The sequence below is a fragment of the Tarenaya hassleriana genome, unplaced genomic scaffold (genome assembly GCF_000463585.1).
Source record: "Tarenaya hassleriana unplaced genomic scaffold, ASM46358v1 Cleome6, whole genome shotgun sequence".
Taxonomy (NCBI): Eukaryota; Viridiplantae; Streptophyta; class Magnoliopsida; order Brassicales; family Cleomaceae; genus Tarenaya; species Tarenaya hassleriana.
In genome coordinates, this window is record NW_010968505.1 from 3,925,421 (window position 1) to 3,937,676 (window position 12,256).

Consider the following 12,256-nt stretch of genomic DNA (forward strand, 5'->3'; position numbering starts at 1 on the left):
CACGTGATCTTCTTTATCTTTTATCCGTTACGGAAAACGACATCGTTTGGATATGTATGGTCATTTCAGTTTTATTTGAATTTCAAAATTTCCACTCATTACAAAAAATACGCCATTAGCCGTTCAAATGCTTTTTTTTTTAATTAAAAAAGTCTCTATAAAGCCCCTGGCACTGTCCCCCATTACGTTCTACTACGCTTTGGAAACCCTAGCTTTATCCTCCAGTCCTCCTCCCCATTTCGAATTTCGAAATCCTAGATTTCTCCGATATCTAAAGATGCGTGAGATTCTTCACATCCAGGGTGGCCAATGCGGTAACCAGATCGGTGCCAAGTTTTGGGAAGTCGTCTGCGCCGAGCATGGCATCGATCCGACCGGTCGCTACCAAGGTGACTCCGATCTGCAACTCGAGCGTATCAATGTTTACTACAACGAGGCTACTCATGGGAGATTCGTTCCTCGTGCTGTCCTCATGGACTTGGAGCCTGGCACCATGGACAGCATCAGATCTGGTCCTTACGGTCAGATCTTCCGTCCCGACAACTTCGTCTTTGGCCAGTCTGGTGCTGGTAACAACTGGGCCAAGGGGCACTACACTGAGGGAGCCGAGCTTATCGATTCTGTCCTCGATGTTGTCCGTAAAGAGGCGGAGAACTGTGACTGCCTGCAAGGTGATTTGATTCCCTACCTGCGGTTTTCATTCTCTAGTGTTTTTCTTCTGTATGTTTGTGGTTATTTTCTTGGTTAGGTTTCGTTCTAGGCGTTTCCGTGGTGCTGATGTTTGATTTGTCGAATTCTCTGTGCAGGGTTTCAGGTTTGCCACTCCTTGGGAGGTGGAACTGGTTCTGGGATGGGAACACTGTTGATCTCAAAGATCCGGGAAGAATACCCAGATCGGATGATGCTGACTTTCTCTGTATTCCCGTCTCCTAAGGTTTCTGATACCGTCGTTGAGCCCTATAACGCCACTTTGTCTGTTCACCAGCTTGTTGAAAACGCAGATGAGTGCATGGTTCTGGACAATGAGGCCTTGTATGATATTTGCTTCAGGACCCTTAAACTTACTACTCCCAGCTGTAAGTTTTCTCGTCCTCGGATTAATGCGTTATGTTTAGAACAACTCTTGTTGGTTTTGTACTGTTTTCACTGTTCACGATAAGTTTATATGCTCCCCTATCACATCTTGTTCATCTGTGTGACAATACTAAGTTATTGTTTGGTCCTGTTTTGTGAATACTCCTTCCATATGAACTCTTTCTACATATAAAGCCAATGACCGATTGTTATGATAATGTTTTAGCTGTTTCACAGCTTCCCGTATTCATTGTACAGAATCTACAGATATGTTTTGCTTGACATGTAATTGTGGAAATGTATGCTATTTGTGGAGATGATACATATTTTTGTGTGTCTATGATCTCCACCTTTATGCTTTGTTTTGTTAACTGAGTGAACCCCAGCTTGCTGTCTCACACGAGATACAGTGAGCATTTCTTGTTGTTATGAATGATAGATACCATCTCGTTCTTTTCTCTGCAGTTGGTGACTTGAACCACTTGATATCTGCCACGATGTCTGGAGTGACTTGCTGTCTGAGATTCCCTGGTCAACTCAACTCTGACCTCCGGAAACTGGCCGTGAATCTCATCCCCTTCCCTCGTCTTCACTTCTTCATGGTGGGTTTCGCTCCTCTCACCTCACGTGGCTCTCAGCAATACCGAGCCCTCACAGTTCCAGAGCTCACCCAGCAAATGTGGGATGCGAAGAACATGATGTGTGCAGCCGACCCACGACATGGCCGCTACCTTACAGCCTCAGCCATGTTCCGCGGCAAGATGAGTACGAAAGAGGTGGATGAACAGATGCTGAACGTGCAGAACAAGAACTCGTCCTACTTCGTTGAATGGATCCCCAACAACGTGAAATCAACTGTCTGTGACATCCCACCCACCGGCTTGAAGATGGCTTCGACATTCATCGGGAACTCAACCTCCATCCAAGAGATGTTCAGACGGGTGAGCGAGCAGTTCACGGCCATGTTCAGGAGGAAGGCTTTCTTGCATTGGTACACGGGTGAGGGAATGGACGAGATGGAGTTCACAGAGGCGGAGAGCAATATGAATGACCTCGTGTCCGAGTACCAGCAGTACCAGGATGCGACCGCAGATGAAGAAGGGGACTATGAGGACGAGGGTGAGTACCAACAGGAAGAGGAGTACTAGCAAATTGCCCTTTGTTAGTATCATCTCTACAAATTCACTTTGTTGTTGTTTGTTTTGTATTTTCTTCTTAAATTCTGTTCTCTCTGGGACGAACAACAATTTCAGATATCTAAATGCACTGATCCGATTTGGGTGTAGAGATAATCAGCCTTATTAGGTTTACTTTATATGTTCATATATCTCATCTGACGCCACAAGACTGGGTTGAAACTTCCTGTCGTAAACAATTGAGAAAACCGGCACACATGCCTCGTACGAGTAAGCAAAACGGCACGAAGTGTATGGATTACGCGGGGCCACGTTTTGTCAATGCGAGAAAGTATTGGGGTCTGTTTTTTTTTTATTAATTACGAGTATGGGGCCGTTTATGAATAAACCAAACTTCTCTCTGCTCCCTTCATTTTTCACCCTCCGAGTCGCCGAACGCAGTGAAGAGAGGGGAGCGAGAGAGAGAGAGAGAGAGTAGCAATGGCGGCTATGAGCCTTACGAAAGCAGCTGCAAGGGTCGAAACTGCAGGTGTTTTAAGTGTCTCGTTCAATCTGCTGAGGAATTTCTCCTCTTCGGCATCTCAATCGAGCCAAAACCCTATTTCCGCATCGAGTAAACCCAAACGGAGGAGGAAGAAGAACCTGTTCGAAGTGGCTCAGTTCTTACCCAACTGGGGAATCGGTTATCATATGGCTAAGACTCACTGGAGCGGCGTTTCATACGAAATCACCAAGATCAATCTCTACAAGGTCTCTGTCTATTCCTTCTCCTCTCGATCATCTTTTGTTCCCCTATGCCTTCTGGTTGGTTCATTGTCTATTTCATGAAAATTGACCATACGGTGGTTATCGTTTTTGCTTTTTATTCGCTATTTTATTGTTACTTCCTGTCTACATGTTATGGAAATTATGGATCATGGGTAGAATTTGTGAATGTTCATGTTTTTATGAATGTGCTGTTTGTTTCCCGAGAAAATGTTGCATCAGAAGGAAGGAAGCTTTTTGGGATCTGGTTCCTGAATTATGTACAATAGGCAGAATCGTATGCACTATGCTCAGATTTAGAATCTGTTGAATCATTGAGTAGGAGATTGAAGAATGGCTTTCTGCAAAGTGGGGTTTTATTATTGGTTAGTTTCGGCTTAAATTGCAGGATGGCAGACATGGAAAGGCGTGGGGGATTGTTCACAAGGACGGTGAGTTTTATTAATCACCTTGTTCTCTGTCAAAACACATTTCGTTTATGGGTAATGTTCAGCTCTTGGGCCAAACAGAACACAGGCTTGAATCTTTTGTATTGATCTCAAGCCAAGGTTGAAGATGATTCCAAAGACAGTAATTGTCTATAGGAGCATATCCCATTTACGGGCTATAATGTTGAATTGTTAGGTGTCTTCCAGTTGGATGAATTGCGAAAATTAAAGTCTTTATAGATTGTTGGTGGATTGACATTAAGATTTCTCAGTTTTGGAAAGACGAGTAGCATGTGATTGTATCTTTTGTATAGGCCGTTCCATTAGACTAACAGATATGTGCTCGTTGCAGGACTGACCGCTGCAGAAGCTCCCAAGAAGATAAGCGGAGTTCACAAGCGATGTTGGAAGTATATACCGAATCTTTCAAAGCCTTCAAACTCAACAAACCCAATCGCCGATATCCAATCTTCTTGATCCATCCATCGTCTTCGATCATTGGTACTGATCGCTTTTTTCGCTGTTTCAGTATCCGGGTTTCTGCCACCCTTGTTTTAGTTATTTCCCTTCCAAGAAAACAGTTTCTTCTCTTTTGTAGCTTCTCCGAAATCGCCATAGCTTCCATAGGGGAAAAGATGGTCCCGTAAAACTTTAAAATCGCGACTGTCGTCGGTCAATCTGCTGTATTTATCTTTGATGGAGTCATAAGTTTTACACATCATCTCCTTGCTTGAATTCAAAAGCTTCATGCGTTGGTTATGTGGAAAAAGATTGAACTTGTAGATGCAGAAACTTTTTGCTCTTTTAGTAAGATTTATGAAAAGGATGTAGTAATTGTCTCTGAGTGTGTTCTGTCTTACATTCTCCTATGTTTCTAAAAACATTGTGAACAAATAGTGTCCCAAATCCTCTAAAAAGGTTTCAAATTTTCATAAAGTTTCATTTTTTCCATAAATTTATTCCACAAATTATGCCCATTATCCAGGATTTAATTTACCTTATATTTTCTATATTGTTTTTCGTACAAAAATGGTAGACGAAATAGCAAATAAACGGATAAATCATTAAAATTAGCCGTTCAGGCCAACTTTTTTTCCTTCTCCATATAAAAGCCGGTGCCTTCCCCTACCTTCCTCCTCCCATTTCAAAATTCAAAATCTCGAATCCCTCAAAACCCTAGATTTCTCGTTCCCCTTCTGCGAGCGAAGATGCGTGAGATCCTTCATATCCAGGGTGGCCAATGCGGTAACCAGGTCAGTGCCAAGTTATGGGAGGTCGTCTGTGCCGAGCATGGCATCGATCCCACTGGTCGCTACCAAGGCGACTCCGATCTTCAACTCGAGCGTATCAATGTCTACTACAACGAGGCTAGTTGCGGAAGGTTTGTTCCTCGCGCGGTTCTCATGGACCTGGAACCTGATCATGGACAACGTCAGATCTGGTCCTTACGGTCAGATCTTCCGTCCCGACAACTTCGTCTTCGGCCAGTCTGGTGCCGGTAACAACTGGGCCAAGGGTTCTACACCGAAGGGGTAGAGCTCATCGACTCTGTCCTCGATGTTGTCTGTAAGGAGGCTGAGAACTGTGACTGCCTGCAAGGTAATGCTTGCGATTGTCTATTCTTCTGCGTAAATGTGGCATTTCACTCATAAGAACGGCGGGTAAACGGCGGGAGTAACTATGACTCTCTTAAGGTAGCCAAATGCCTCGTCATCTAATTAGTGACGCACATGAATGGATTAACGAGATTTCCACTGTCCTGTCTACTATCCAGCGAAACCACAGCCAAGGGAACGGACTTGGCAGAATCAGCGGGGAAAGAAGACCCTGTTGAGTTTGACTCTAGTCCGACTTTGTGATATGACTTGAGAGGTGTAGGATAAGTGGGAACTTCGGCGCAAGTGAAATACTACTACTTTTAACGTTATTTTACTTACTTCGTGAATCGGAGGCAGGGCACTGCCCCTCTTTTTGGACCCAAGGTCCGCTTTTGCGGGCCGATCCGGGCGGAGGATTGTCAGGTGGGGAGTTTGGCTGGGACGACACATCTGTTAAAAGATAACGCAGGTGTCCTAAGATGAGCTCAACGAGAACAAAAATCTCGTGTGGAACAAAAGGGTAAAAGCTCGTTCGATTCTAATTTTCAGTACGAATACGAACCGTGAAAGCGTGGCCTATCGATCCTTTAGACATTCGGAATTTGAAGATAGAGGTGTCAGAAAAGTTACCATAGGGATAACTGGCTTGTGGCAGGCAAGCCATAGCGACGTTGCTTTTTTATCCTTCGATGTCGGCTCTTCCTATCATTGTGAAGCAGAATTCACCAAGTGTTGGATTGTTCACCCACCAATAGGGAACGTGAGTTGGGTTTAGACCGTCGTGAGACATGTTAGTTTTACCCTACTGATGTCCGTGTCGCGATAGTAATTCAACCTAGTACGAGAGCTTCTTGTGGCATTTCACTCATCAGAACACCTCCTTGCAAAATAGTTGGTAATACAATCCCATTATCCAATCAGAACATGCAAAACCCTAGATTTTAGTTTCAAAATTTTATGGGTTCTATTATATTACTTATTACTGAGTTACCTGGCTGTAACGATATCCTTGTTTCTGAATGTAGCATCGCTGTGCTTTCGGGAGTTCAGTGTTTCCTGTATATGTTCTGAACAAGAGCTGCATTGCAGATGACGCAGCGTTTTTTCGACGAATTCATCAGAGAAGGAACATCGATCTCGTTATAATTTCTGCATTACGTCGTGATACGACATCGGAAAGAAAAGCTTATTCGGATCAATAAATTTCAGTTTTATGACAAGTGACAAACTTACCGTTTCTTTGTTCAACTTTCATGGCTAGGTGGAATGTGTTTGCCGCTGAGAAGATCTAGCAAGAGGGTCCCGAAGCTGTAGACAACGCTCTCTGGTATAGTTCTTCCTGTAAAGAATGCAACACTCATGCAGAGGTATCATCAATCTCATTTCAGGTACCAAATGTCGCCATTTGTACTTAAAATCCATATCCAATTAACCTGTTCTTAGATACTCGGGAGGCCAAGTTTGTATTATATGGAGAACAAACCATTACAGAAAGAGGGGGAGATGGATTGATTCAGCGGACTTTGATTAATAGGTTACGGAGTAATGAGCCCACCACCTGATCCTATAAGCGTTAAGGTGGTACAAGTCTCTGCCTTTGCTGCTGCAATAGGTCAAGTGCTTGCCCTACATTACATACAGAGCCACTCTCACCCTCATAGCCCACCACTTCATTGGTCGGTTCTCTCCTGTATATATTAGCATGTTTGTTGCTTGGCTCAAATCAATTGCTATCTTTTCAGGACACGTACAAAGGGGATCGATACAGAATCTCATATGTTAGTAAGATCAAAATTTTCAAAGCACAGACAGACAAAAAACACAAGACCCTTTGATGGAAATGGGCAAAGGAACGAAATTTCTCAAGAGTACTGATGAGAAATTGACGAAGATCGGGCCGAGCGGTTCTGTTTAACACTGTGCCGAGGCTGAACTCTCTGAACGTTGGGTAAGTCCTCGTTTCCATCTATCCTGGTCCTGAAGCGAGTTAGATGATTAGATTTACGTAAACCTATCGACGGGCATCTATCCTGGCATGAAGTGTGCCAGGTCGGAGCTATTTTTCCATCTCGTGTAGTTTCCGAGAAAATATTGTGCATATGGATAACCGTGACAAAGGTGAATGCGGATAAGAATGTGGAGACGAGGGTGACGAAGTAAAACCCTGGAATGGGGGTTTTCATGTTACAAGTAAAAAATAAGAGTATTCGGAATAATTTACCTGTGAAAAATAAAGATAACGATAAAATCATAGAGGCCCAAGTCCAAAGCACAAACAACCTCGTAATAAGTAACCTTCCGGTAGGGATAGAGTCTTGGCTCTGTACTAGGTCGGCCTCCGACACGGTGGAGAAGAACAATAATATATATATAATATATGCACGTGTCAAGTATGTGTTTGCTGATTTACGTCAGTGAGTAGTCCACCCATTCTATTCAATAGTTACTTCAACCAACCAAATACCTAGTTTCCACTCTATCTTTACTGCTTTAGACCGGTATGGTATAATTATAATTTATATGGGGCTCCTTTTAGAATCATGCTATTGGGCCGTTTCAGTATCATGTTAGGCCCATTTATTTCCCTCCCATGGCCCATTTATTTGTTAAAAAAGGAAAAAAGTCAAACTTTTATGGGTTATTGTTCTGTTTTGTACTCTTTTTTCTGTTTTGTACTCTTTTTTCCTTGGGGTTGGGGTTTTTTTCCCCTGCAATGATACCCTTTTTATTTCCTTTTTTCTGGAATGATACATTTTTTTATTTCTTTATCTATAAGTATTTACACTTTCATAAGAAAGGGTTTGGATGTAACAGAATAGTTCTTCTGTCAGACAAAAGAAATATTAAAAAGAAAATTCCGAACTTGTAATGGGGATACTATCAATAAAAACCCATTCTCATTTTTAGCCCTCGAAAGAAGCTTCAACGTAAAAAAAAAAAAAAAAATTCGGAACTAAATCTTCTAAGTCTCTGGGACCGATGATATCCACAGCCAGAAATTGGTTTTTTACCATTATAAGCATGACATATATATATATATATATATCATACGATATTCACACTTACATTTTGGAATTGAGAGCCCATAGAGATCCTGCATAGTATACCTGCTTTCTTATTCTCCTGCAATGGCTGCACTACATTTAACACTAACATGATCACAGAACTTGGAAACAAAAAAAATCTGCTCTGAGGTAAAAGGAAAAGAAAAAAACTAGACCCGTCCAGCAGGCGACAGAGGCGGCGGATACGCTACGTATCTTTCTGCGACCTCGTCTTCTGCTGTGCCATTACACTTAGTTTCTTGATCTGGAACTCTGACTGAAGCTTTATTATGTTCATCGTGAGAGCTTTTCTGTTCTAAGGTTTCTGAAAGTTTCCTACTTTCTGCAACTGCTATACAAATCGAAAAGGCTTGTAGTTGTGAGAGCGATGAGTTGTACCCGACTGAGTATATCCCTTCCTTGAAGGGTATAAAGCTCAAGAATGGCTGTTCTTCTGGTTGCCCCCCCTGCAATTAATTAGAAACCACGTTAGTTCGTAGCTACTGATGAATATTTGGTTTCGATGTGAAATAAAGCGGGTGTGGATAATGGAAAGAAGTGAACAATCGGTACCAGAGAGAAGAGATCTAGCCGTTCTGAAGAGGATGATGCGGGATTTTTGCTCGACCGGTTGGAAAGAACTCTGAGATTGCAGCCAATGTCCCAACCACCGCAATCACACGAGCCACCTGACCTCCATCGTTGGATCAGAGAAGACGGTCCACCTTTGTGAGGCAGGCTATGAACACCGCTCTGAAGTATGACAGTAACACTTATGTCTTGATTGGAAATAACTGGACTATCCTTCTTGCCTTCTATGCGATCTTCAAGACAGTTCTCTTCCCCATCATCGCGATTCTGAACAGTGTCTCTAGAATCACTTGTGTTGATCCTTCTTGGCATCTTGATGACAATGGCTGCGAGTTCGTTTTTCAGCTGCAAGTGAGATTTTTCCCCGTTCCCTTGTCCTAAGTCTACAGAGAAGAGAACGAACTCTTTGATAGCGCCAGCAGGTGAAGAGGAGACCCTCATCTGAGCGAAAACGTTGGAGATGATACCATGTGTTTGGCCTTTGCCTCTCTGGTTTAACCAGGCACCGTTCTTCTTATGCTCTTGAATGGAGAAGAAATTATGAATAGTTGTACCGTCATTCCCTTCCAAGCTTCCCAGTTTCTTCACTGTGGCAGCAAGAATATCGCTTTCCTTGTTCACCGCAAATGTAAACAACAGTTGGTTGTTCTTAACCATTGCACGTAAAACAGCTTGAACCATGGTTGACACAACCCTTTTCTCCTGAGCCGAATCATCAATGTTTACTGTTTTGCAACCACCGATACCTAATTTTACTCTTTGAAACCTTTGAGCTCGTGGATCCTCCGAAGAATTACCTGAGTGAGTTGCTTTTGGCCTCAATAGCGGCTCTAGTAACCTTCTAAATGGACTTATGGCAGCTCTATCTTTTCCACCGGGTCTGTTACTGTCTGAATTGTCAATACCAGACGAAGTAGCAACATTTTGTGATCCAGACATTGCAGAGTTAACTTTCGAGTTCAGCTGGGTCACTGGAACAGCATATCTTTCACCGTTTTGTTTACATGTTTTACTTGTATTGGAGCCAAGTCTCTGAAAAGGCGATATGTTTCTTCCATTATCAGATGTTGCATCACACAACTTCGGACCTTGTCCTTGGGCATGCTCACCCGCGCTATCTTTCATAGGTAACAAGGCCGGTCTTTTATCTTGTGAGGAACTGGCACTTGCTTTTTCTGAGAGTGGCACAGGCAAGGAACAAGAATTTTTTTTGCTATTATCTACTTCAGCATCGCAAAATTCATTGGCCCCTTTAGTTGAACTCCTCCTACTAGAAGGTTTAGCCTCTTTTCGAGCCACCTTCTTGGTTAAATGGTAGAGCTCAGATGCCCCCTGTGGCTTTCGAGCAACTTCACCCTCATGATCATTTTGGTTGCTCTCGTTCAACGTTTCCTCATGTTTGCCACGTCTGTTCTTGTGAGTCTTTGATTTTATCTCCACGTTCAAGCCAAACTCTGGTTTCAACCCATTTGACAGAGTTTCACATTTTGGACAGATCTTATTATCTATCAAGTTCTTACTTTCACATCTATCTGACCCAGCCACAGCAATGCCTTGACAAACCTGTTCGTTCGGTATTCCGGAATATCGATGATCCTTGGAGTTGGTTTGTCGAACGGTTTTTCTGTTCCGACACTCCTTTACACACTCATTATAAGATTTGGGAATCTGAGACCCCGTTTCAGGAGTCGAAAACAGATGGAACTGCATTGCGTTATGCTGAGTCCTCTGATGTACCGAAGAATGGGTCTGAACCTTTCTTGAGCGAATAGATGACTCATCTTTCGACAGAGCCACTGAAGCATGCAGTTCAGAAACCGAAGGGTGACTACTTTTTCCTGATGTATGTGTATGACTATGTTGCCACTTCTCCAGGCGGCCCCAATCAAGAACACCAACATTCAAGAATTTGTCCTGAGGGGTTTCAGTTCTCTCCAAAAAACCGGGCAACTTCGACATATACTTGACGAGCTCACGCTCTCCACTAGCTCGTTTCTTCATACATTGCTCAGCAGGATTCTGTAAAGGTTTAGACGACGAGGAAGTTTTGTAGATAGGCTGCTCCTTCGGAGCCTCTGGCGGCTTCAATTGGCATTCCATTGACAGTGTTGTTTGCAGGAGTAACAGAACAAAGGGTTCGAAGGCAAGAACGCAGAATTCACATGATCCTCAGATCTACCACTTCAATCCCACTTAACCGACGTAGCATGAGCAGTTGCCTGAATACGAAAAGCAAAAAAGAACAAATCTGCTCAGATGCTTAACTCTCTCAATCAATCAATCAATTGTTAAGCTACCAAACACAACAAAAGTGCACTGCAAGCGTTTCTGATAGGTAGGCAACCGAATTATCACGGCAACTAAGGAAAAAACAAGAGAGACTGCAAAGAAAGAAAATGGAACAAGAAAAATTGCGAGCCATAAACAGATAAGGAAAGGGAACCAAGAGCAAAGAAAAGTGGTCCTAGTCCCTGAAAATGCAGGTTGATTTAAGACTTTTTCAAGATCTTGAGATAAGGCAATGCAACGGACCCATCTCCCCCGGAAACAGCTAAACGATGTTTGCTCGCATTTATCACGAACTATCACAAACAACGAGAAACGACAAAATTTCCCCATTTGATTCGGAGCGACGGATCCAAAATCGGAAAAGAAATTCAAAATTTGAAGACAACACAAAGAACAAACTCCAAAGGCGCATTTATTCAAACGAAGACACTTATAGCAGGCTCTCAGAATCACAAACGCCGCAATCAAGCCTCAATCGAAATTCAAAACTATTACTACTTCAAAATCCGAGGATCATCTGGAAACAATACGTCAAAATTCGAAGTGCACGCTCAAATCCGTAAGAAAGTGAGCGGAATCGTGAACTGTTTCACATCATTAGGTTAACCGGTAGCAGAGAAGAACGGGATTATCACACATTCTTCAGATTCAAGCCAAGTGAAAGCACCGCGGGATGTGAGAGGCTTAAACGTAAGAAACCATACCTCTAAACAAAGCAACAGAGTGTTTTCTTAGCCAAACGGCAAGGTTTCCACCAAACCAAACGGAGACATTTTCCCGAGAAAAATTGCGATTCAAATGGAGAAGTTACCTCAAAGAGATATGCAGAACCCAGCCAACTCGACGACGACGAAGAAGAAGAAGAAAATCATGGAGTCGGTTCACTGGCCAAGTGAATCAACGGTAGCTGAGATCCTAAGCAGAGAAGAGATGTGATCTCACAATTAAACACTAAAGAGAGAGAGAGAGAGAGAGAGAGAGAGAGAGAGGGAAAACGAGAGAGAGAGAGAAGGAGGATGATCAGACGGTGAAGAATGAAAGGGAGGATGAATCATGCGGTCAAGATCACATCTCCATCGAGGAAGGCGCGGGAATGGTTCTTGTCAGGTGGGCCCCTCGTAGGTGTTGTACATACAGCAAAAATACATTTTATTACACCTATGTTATTATTAATTATAGCTTCATAAAATATTCAGCCATCTCTCTTGGATCGTCTGCGCATAAACTTAGGATATAGATAATTAATTATATCCTATTTAAAATATGTATGTTTTCCATTCATCTATCAATTCATTATAATATATATATATATATATATATATATATATATA

The 12,256-nt window shown here is 42.7% G+C and overlaps 4 protein-coding genes and 2 long non-coding RNA genes across 8 annotated transcripts; 4 read left to right on the plus strand and 2 right to left on the minus strand.

Annotated features, from left to right (window-relative positions):
- Nucleotides 1-184: 184 nt before the first annotated feature.
- LOC104799411 (tubulin beta-2 chain-like) lies at nt 185-2,366 on the plus strand. Its single transcript, XM_010521934.2, has 3 exons — nt 185-671; nt 807-1,076; nt 1,540-2,366. The coding sequence occupies exons 1-3, from the start codon at nt 278-280 to the stop codon at nt 2,220-2,222; spliced, it is 1,347 nt and encodes a 448-aa protein (XP_010520236.1). The 5' UTR covers nt 185-277; the 3' UTR covers nt 2,223-2,366.
- Nucleotides 2,367-2,597: 231 nt separating this feature from the next.
- LOC104799412 lies at nt 2,598-4,274 on the plus strand. Of its 2 annotated transcripts, XM_010521936.1 has the most exons (4): nt 2,598-2,960; nt 3,364-3,406; nt 3,756-3,904; nt 4,002-4,274. In XM_010521936.1, exons 1-3 carry the CDS (start codon nt 2,691-2,693, stop codon nt 3,878-3,880), a joined length of 438 nt encoding a protein of 145 aa, XP_010520238.1. In that variant the 5' UTR covers nt 2,598-2,690; the 3' UTR covers nt 3,881-3,904; nt 4,002-4,274. The 2 variants fall into 2 exon arrangements, with proteins under 2 accessions (XP_010520238.1, XP_010520237.1); XM_010521935.1 differs by having other exon boundaries at nt 2,599-2,960; nt 3,756-4,274.
- Nucleotides 4,275-4,611: 337 nt separating this feature from the next.
- LOC104799724 (tubulin beta-2 chain-like) lies at nt 4,612-4,939 on the plus strand. Its single transcript, XM_010522364.1, has 2 exons — nt 4,612-4,784; nt 4,840-4,939. The coding sequence occupies exons 1-2, from the start codon at nt 4,612-4,614 to the stop codon at nt 4,937-4,939; spliced, it is 273 nt and encodes a 90-aa protein (XP_010520666.1).
- A 743-nt stretch (nt 4,940-5,682) lies between these two features.
- LOC104799415 lies at nt 5,683-6,079 on the minus strand. The gene is made up of 2 exons (XR_769573.2): nt 5,993-6,079; nt 5,683-5,881 (listed from the first exon to the last, which is right to left on the minus strand). It is a non-coding gene; the product is annotated as an uncharacterized LOC104799415 (long non-coding RNA).
- Nucleotides 5,804-7,880, plus strand: LOC104799414. The gene is made up of 4 exons (XR_769572.2): nt 5,804-5,896; nt 6,027-6,389; nt 6,536-6,613; nt 6,744-7,880. It is a non-coding gene; the product is annotated as an uncharacterized LOC104799414 (long non-coding RNA).
- A 106-nt stretch (nt 7,881-7,986) lies between these two features.
- LOC104799416 lies at nt 7,987-12,120 on the minus strand. Of its 2 annotated transcripts, none has more exons than XM_010521937.2 (3): nt 11,737-12,120; nt 8,619-10,855; nt 7,987-8,512 (listed from the first exon to the last, which is right to left on the minus strand). In XM_010521937.2, the coding sequence occupies exons 2-3, from the start codon at nt 10,734-10,736 to the stop codon at nt 8,216-8,218; spliced, it is 2,415 nt and encodes an 804-aa protein (XP_010520239.1). In that variant the 5' UTR covers nt 10,737-10,855; nt 11,737-12,120; the 3' UTR covers nt 7,987-8,215. The 2 variants fall into 2 exon arrangements, with proteins under 2 accessions (XP_010520239.1, XP_019056333.1); XM_019200788.1 differs by lacking the exon at nt 11,737-12,120 and adding an exon at nt 11,630-11,697.
- Between the last annotated feature and the right edge of the window lie 136 nt (nt 12,121-12,256).